This window comes from Rhinopithecus roxellana, chromosome 14, assembly GCF_007565055.1.
Source record: "Rhinopithecus roxellana isolate Shanxi Qingling chromosome 14, ASM756505v1, whole genome shotgun sequence".
Classification (NCBI taxonomy): domain Eukaryota; kingdom Metazoa; phylum Chordata; class Mammalia; order Primates; family Cercopithecidae; genus Rhinopithecus; species Rhinopithecus roxellana.
The window spans coordinates 56,808,460-56,815,098 of record NC_044562.1 but is presented as its reverse complement, the minus strand read 5'-3'; the positions used below and the strand labels follow the sequence as shown (position 1 = coordinate 56,815,098).

General features: G+C 62.2%; 1 protein-coding gene across 2 annotated transcripts; it reads left to right on the top strand.

The window, feature by feature from the left end:
• The first annotated feature begins 2,386 nt into the window (after positions 1–2,386).
• Positions 2,387–6,431, top strand: RTP5 (receptor transporter protein 5 (putative)). 2 transcript variants are annotated; one of them, XM_010376971.2, is made up of 2 exons: positions 2,387–2,672; positions 4,479–6,431. In XM_010376971.2, exons 1-2 carry the CDS (start codon positions 2,515–2,517, stop codon positions 6,049–6,051), a joined length of 1,731 nt encoding a protein of 576 aa, XP_010375273.2. In that variant the 5' UTR covers positions 2,387–2,514; the 3' UTR covers positions 6,052–6,431. The 2 variants fall into 2 exon arrangements, with proteins under 2 accessions (XP_010375273.2, XP_030772715.1); XM_030916855.1 differs by lacking the exon at positions 2,387–2,672 and adding an exon at positions 4,195–4,323 and having other exon boundaries at positions 4,479–6,123.
• The last annotated feature ends 208 nt before the right edge of the window (positions 6,432–6,639 follow it).

The window sequence follows — 6,639 nt, the reverse complement described above, 5'->3', positions numbered from 1 at the left end:
GAGGCTGGGCAGGGAGCGGGGTCAGAAGGCATCTGCCCCAGGCCTGGGTCCTAGGGCCTGTCCTTGGAGGGACCACACAAGCCTGTCGAGAGGCTCCCGTGGCTGGCTCCAGGTGGGTGCTGATGCAGGGGGCGCAAGGAGGACCCTGCCACATGTTGCAGGGACCCGTGGGTGCTGTGCACACCCTCCCTCATCCATCCCTGGCGAAGAAGAGGGGATGCTCATTGCTGGCTGATGGTGGGGGGCTGTGTAAGCAGCTCGTGCAGGGTGCGGCTTGTGGGTTTGGGAGACAGACAAATGGGCAGACAGAGGCGTGGACAGGATGCCCTCTCTGCCGTCCGCCACCCGGGCCTCTGACAGAGGCGTGGACAGGATGCCCTCTCTGCCGTCCGCCACCCGGGCCTCTGACAGAGGCGTGGACAGGATGCCCTCTCTGCCGTCCGCCACCCGGGCCTCTGGAGGTGTTCTGAGATGGGTCTAAGGAAGACTCAACAATTCTTGAGCGAAGAATGCCTGGGCAACCAGCTCCCTGCATTTCATAAGGGCCGGAATTGCCATCCAAAAGGTTATTTTGGGTGACTGTGGTCAGCCACCATTCCAAAGCTTTTCCCTAAACTCTGAGCCATGTGTGGCTTCCAGGGCTGAGGAGCCTGAGAGGTGGGACTGGCAGGCAGGGCTGCGGCCCCAGCATAGCAGGAAAGCAGCCGGGAAACACCAGCTCCAGAGGGCTGTGGCGGGAGGAGGTCCTCTGCAGGGGCCCCTGTGGACTGAGGCTTTGGAGGCAAGTGGACAGCAGGTGTCTCTTAGACCCCTGCAGGGGCACAGGACCAGGACCACAAGGGGCCCACACACGCATAGTGGCCCAGAGCCAACCAGCAAACCCCAGGACCTCAGGTGCAGCCCGGCATGCGAGTTAGGATTGCTCCGGCTGGCTGTGTGATCACCCACAGTGCCAGAGAACGGTGCCTCGAGACCACAGTGGCAGCTGGCTTACTTCTCATGTGAACAGGAAACCCAGAGGTGGGCGACCCTCCAGTGGTGTGACGACTCCAGCTGTCACCACGGCCCTGGGCTCCCGCCTTCCTGCTCTTTGGGCTCACAGCTCCGTGCTGGAGGCGGGCCTAAGACCAGCTGGAGGGCGGCCATCCTCCCAGCACTGATGGATGGAAGAAAGTGAAGCTGGGATGAGAAACATGGGGCTTTCCCTGGCACCCTGGCCCTGTATCGAGGCCCCTTCCCAGAGCACTTCCTAATGGCTTCCTCTTCCATCTTGCAGTCACACCTAGCTGCAAGGCAGGAAGATGTCACAGATTTGAAAACTATGACAACATTGCACTCACTTGCCAGCGTGAGCTGCAGAGTGGACAGAGACGAGGAGATAATGTGTGAAGTGGTAGAAAAATGAGAAGAGATGGTTCAGTGTGCAGGGCAGAGAGATGGCGAGATGGGAGCTGTGAGGAGAGCCAGGCGGCCCGGAGGCTCCCCGGGGCAGACCTGTGCTGAGCTTTTGTGGGGATTGCCGGCTGCCTCCGCCCCTGCACGTCCTGGCTCCTTCTCAGCTCACCCTTTCTTGTTGTGCCCTGACAGGTGGCTGCCATGCACAGCAATGCCACTGAATCTCACAAACTAACCTGAAAAGGTGTGAGAAGCTGGGCACACACATGGAGTGTTTACGTGAAGCTCAGAAGCTGCACAGCTAAAGGGCTTGGTGAGGGAGGCATCATAGGTGTTGAAGCCTATGGCCGTGCAGGCACGGCCAGGCTGGAGGCACCTCTGCCAGGAGCGTGGGGGGTGGGGGTGGGGCCGCGGGCTGAAATTGGGAGCGAACAGGCAGTCAGCTCTGGAGGCTGGCAGAGCGAGGTTCTGTTTCTTCCTCTGGGAGGTGGTGACTAAGACTTTAGAATAATTTGTGAAGCTCTGCATTTATGTTTTAGGCATTTTATGTAAATATTTTATATTTCTCACTAGTAAAACGTTTAAGAGAATACACCCACGGGACAATCTGCAATGATACACGTTCTATAAAGTTCTTCTCAGCTTTGTTTGTGTGAAAAGCGTTAGTGCTGTTTGCAGAGAGAAGCTGAGTGAATAAGTTACATGACAGCCACAAGCTGGAAAAATACGAAGAGTTCAGCAAGGGATGAGTGGGGGTCACCGTTCCTGGTGCGCAGTAGAAAGAGAGGGCTGGGGGTGATTCCTTAGTGCGATGTGTGGAAACACCTGGGCCTCTACATGCACAGGTCTAGGGAGGCCCCTGCGTGTCCACGGGCCCCCCACGGTGCTGCCGCCCCCACGGTGCTGCCACAGGGATGCTCTCTGGGTGGCGGGGTCATGGGAGATTGCATTGTATTGTATTTTTCCTTTCTGCTTCCCATTTCTTGGAGACAAATCTGGTTGCCATGGAGACCGTGCTGTTGTCAAGGTGGCTGATTGGCCGGCGCCGGATGCAGGGACGCTTCCTTGGGCCCCCGGCGGGCGCAGCCCTCAGCCCGCACTGCGGAGCCAGGCGGCAGCATGGACGGGGCTGGGGCAGACACGTGGGCCAGCACCTTCACCCTGGCCATGGCCGAGAGGAAACCCCAGGATGTCTGGGTTCTGCTACCTGAGCACAGCCTGGTCCCAGGACGCCTGGACGGCGGTGGCGTCCAGTACCTGCTGGTGGGGCTCTCGAGGTGCGGCCAGAGGCTGGGGACCCTGGGAGAGGGAGGGGGCTGAAGGTGCCTTTCCACGGGACCTTGGGTGGTCCCAGAGGCTGGGTGGGGCTGTCGGGCCTCGTCTTGTCCCGAGACGGGAGGGGGGACTGGGTGCTCCTTCTCCCGTCTGAGCCTCTGCCTCACCATGCTGGGCACACGGCTGCTGACGCAGGGGTCTCGGGGAAGACATGGTGGGTGCCTCGTGGAGGGTTTTGTTTCCCTCACTCGGCTCTTCGGGCCAGCACTGCCCTTGGACACAGGCTTATCTCCCGTTTCCATGGCAGTGCCGTGGCCTCGCAGCCGTCCGTGCAGACAGGTGGGCCCTGGGGCGCACTGGTGCCTGTGGTCACCATCCGGCCCTGCGCTGCAGACGGTGGGGTGCTCGGCCCTGATTGGGGGCCCAGGGTGGCTGTGAGTCACATATGAGCCTCACGGGCCATCATCACGGTCGTGGTGCCGTCAGCACAACAGGGTGGGCCCCATCTGCTTCTCTACCCGGCAAGGCATCCACAGCTCTGCCAGGAGCCAGCTGGGAGGGGCACAGGGCAGCCCCACAGCCTCGCAGATGCCCGGCCTGATAGGCCCCTAGGCTGCTGGCTGGTCAGTCCCTCTGTGGAGATGCCCTGGGCAAAGGGGGAGTTGTCCTGCCCTTCGACACAACTCCTCAGTGCCTGAGACGCCTGGGGCCAGGTGTGTGCAGAATCCCAGCTTTTTCAGAAGTTGGGAAAGTAATAACCCGTGTTGGGGTCTGAGAAGTGCTTGGAAGCACATCACCGTTCCCACAGCCAGGCGGAGATGGCTCTGAGTGGCTCCCAGCTGGCGGGAGAGAACTGAGGACGGCTGCCCCAACATGCAGCCCCAGCGCCTGTGGCTTTGGCAGGCTCCTCAGTCCCATTTAAATACAGTCAGCAGTTCAGTTCCTCCAGCACGACCGTGTCCACGGGCTCTGTGGCCAGTGTGGCTGCAGGCTGCAGGTGGGGCAGCGTGGGTATAGAACATTCTGTCATCCAGAAAGTTCCATTGCGTGGAACTGAAACAGAGCCTCTCATTCGTGCAGGATTCCCTGAAGTTCACAGCTGCTTGTGTGGTTAGCAAATGGTCACCGGTCTAGTGACTGCTGTGGACAAGCCAGTCTCTCCCAGTGCTCTCCCCAAATCTCCCCTCGCCTGGCGATGCCCAGCAGGGCTGCCTGGGCCATGACCGCAGGCCTCAGCGACATCCTTTCCCTCAGCTGGCAGGCGATGGGGGGATCACCTCCTCTCAGTCAGGACAGGGACCCCCACTTGCTGAGCCCCCAGGGACAGCCCCCAGATGCATGCTTTTCCCCTTCTAAGTGTGTCAGCTGGCCTGCCTCTTCCTGTGTTAACCCCAACTCACAAAACACCAGCAGAGCCACGCAGGCGGCAGGTGGCCGACACCTCACAGAGGCCAGGCCAGAGCAGGTTTTGTTGCAAAACTGCTGAGAGGAGGTTTGCTTTGCTGAGAACAGCGCTCCAGATGAGGGGGTTGCAAGCTAGCGTGCATGGGCCTGCGTTTGCCTGTGTGGCCGAGGGGCTGGTGGTTTCAGAGCCTCAGCACAGGCAGAAGCAGGTGCTGGGCCGCCTTGGCCGTGGCCCTGGATGGCTGGCGGGTGAGGTTTGAGGTTTGAGGTTTGAGTGTGGGATGTGAGGCAGGGGGCGGCGAGGCGCTGGGGTCGGATGGGCAAGGAGGCTGCAGAACAGAGCACGAGGCCCGGCTGTGGGGCCTTTTTTTGCTGCACTCACATGCACCTCTTTCCCCCCGCAGGCTCCAGTGCAGTCGCTGTCCGGGGACCTGGGACTCGGCCCACGTGCATGTCCTTTTCCACCTGTGGTGGGACAGGGCCGGCCGCCGGGGGCTGGTGAAGATGCGTGTCTGGGGCCAGCGGTGCAAGCTGTGCCCTGCGCCCGGGGACTGCCAGGTGAGGCCCCCAGGCGAGCGGCCCTTCCTTAGCAGGCTGGTCTTGCACATCCTGCAGGACTGCTACGGGGATGGCCTTGGCCCAAGCCGGCACCCTAGGGAGGCCTACGAGGGCTGCTGTGAGGCCTGCGAGCTGGGGGTCTGCTTCCTCCAGAAGACCCCAGACCCTGCCTGGAGCGCCAACACCATGAAAGGCAACTTCCCTGCCACGGCCTGGGGTGGCACCGGCGCCGTCTCCAGGGGCAAACAGGTGCCCATCTCCGGCGATGACCTCGGCAATGGTGGTGGTGTCATCGCCATCCCCTTCTCCCTTGTGCGCACCAGCAATGACCAGGTGCCCATCGCTGAGGGCCCTGCAATCCCTGCCTCTCTCTCACAGGGGGCCTCTCTCCCTGTGACCGGCAGCCGTGGGGCTCCGGTCATTGGCCAGGGCTCCATCTACCTGTCTGGGGATTCTGTGGCCATGCCTGGGGGCAAAGGCTTCCCAGTGGCCATTGGAGACCCCCTCTTCCATGGCCCCGGCCTCCTCGGCAGCAGCATCCAGACCTTCGAGCTCAAAGGTTTCCTCTTCAAAGGCCGGGGTTCCCTCTGCAGCCCCGTTGGCGTGGCCCAGGGCTGGGGCCCCGTCTCCCTCAACAATGGCTTCGTCCCTGCGGGGAAACACACGCCAACCATGTTCTACTGCGTCGGCCTCTCGGCCAGTGGGGAGGGCTCCCTCACCTTCCCCTCCTCCCTCACTGGCATCTTCACCAACATCTTCTCGGAGGCCACTGATGGCCCTGTGGCCACTAAAGAGGCCTCCATCACCCTCCCCTTCATCTTTACTGATGTCAAGGATGCCGTTGCTGAGGTGGCTGAAGGCAACGAGAAGGAAGGAGGCGGCCAGGGCCTCATCCCTGCGGGTCACGACCCCCTGACAGAGACCAACGCTGGCGGCCTCGCCTCCCAGGTCAAGGGCTCCCTTGCCCTCTCCTTCCCTGCTGATGTCCAAGGCAAAGATTCCTTTACTGACGTCTCTGAAGGCGAAGAGAAGGAAGGTGGCCTCGTCACCGCGGGTCAGGACGCCCCTCTGGAGGCCAAGGCTGAGGGCCCCGTCACTGTCAGTGAGGGCTCCATCACCATCCCCTTCTCAGTCTTCGATGTCATAAGGCACAAGGGCGGTGGCCACGTTGCCTACGGCCCCCAGGGCAATGGCTGCGTCTCCCAAGGCTATTACCAGAAGAGGCGGCTGAGGTCCAGGTTCCACAAGGCCCGCTGTGGGTGCCGCCGGGAGGAAGACGAGCGCCCTGGCTGCGCCTGCCGCAGGCCGCATGCCGAGCCCTACGAGGACTTCTGGATCTGGGTGTCCATGACCGTGTGCGTCTTCTGGCTGATGTGCATGTGTCGGCTGAACCCCGGAATCTACCCGCAGCAAGTGTGACGCCCCGAAGTTCAGGCAACCCTCGCCTCTGGGACCCCCGCCCCTGCTTTGAGACGCCCGCCCCACCTCCGAGGCCCCGCCCCACCTTTGAGACGCCCGCCCCACCTCCGAGGCCCCGCCCCCCGCCTCCGAGGCCCCGCCCCCCGCCTCCCAGGGAGACCCCACCCCTGCCTCTGAGACCCCCGCCTCCGAGGCCCCGCCCCACCACCTCCGAGGCCTCACCTTTGAGACGCCCACCCTGCCTCCGAGACCCCGCCCCTGCCAGCAGCCCGGCCCCTCCTGTCTCTTGCTCCTAGTGGTTTTGTGGGTCTGCCCTGAGCTGTTCCTGTGTGCTCCAGGCTCTTCCTATGTGTGTAACTCCAATAAAACCAAGCAAAGCCAGCCACGCAGCCCTCCACCCAGGGGAGGTTTCCAGGTGAAAGTAACCTGGGCTGGTCCTTCTGTCCCTCCACCCTGCAGGGGCCCCTCACGCCCACCGCTTCTTCCCCTGGGGAGAGCTCCCTCTTGGGGATTCCACATTCCTGGCCATGTGTGCCTCCTGGGATAGGACAGGAAGCCAGCTCCGACTCGATTCCGTGTCAGGTGCAA

Bases quoted from the DNA above. Each gene is read 5' to 3' on its own strand.
- RTP5 (XM_010376971.2), top strand. From the start codon at position 2,515: ATGGACGGGGCTGGGGCAGACACGTGGGCCAGCACCTTCACCCTGGCC. The intron at 2,673-4,478 runs GTGCGGCCAGAG...TTCCCCCCGCAG, and splicing joins CTGCTGGTGGGGCTCTCGAG to GCTCCAGTGCAGTCGCTGTC.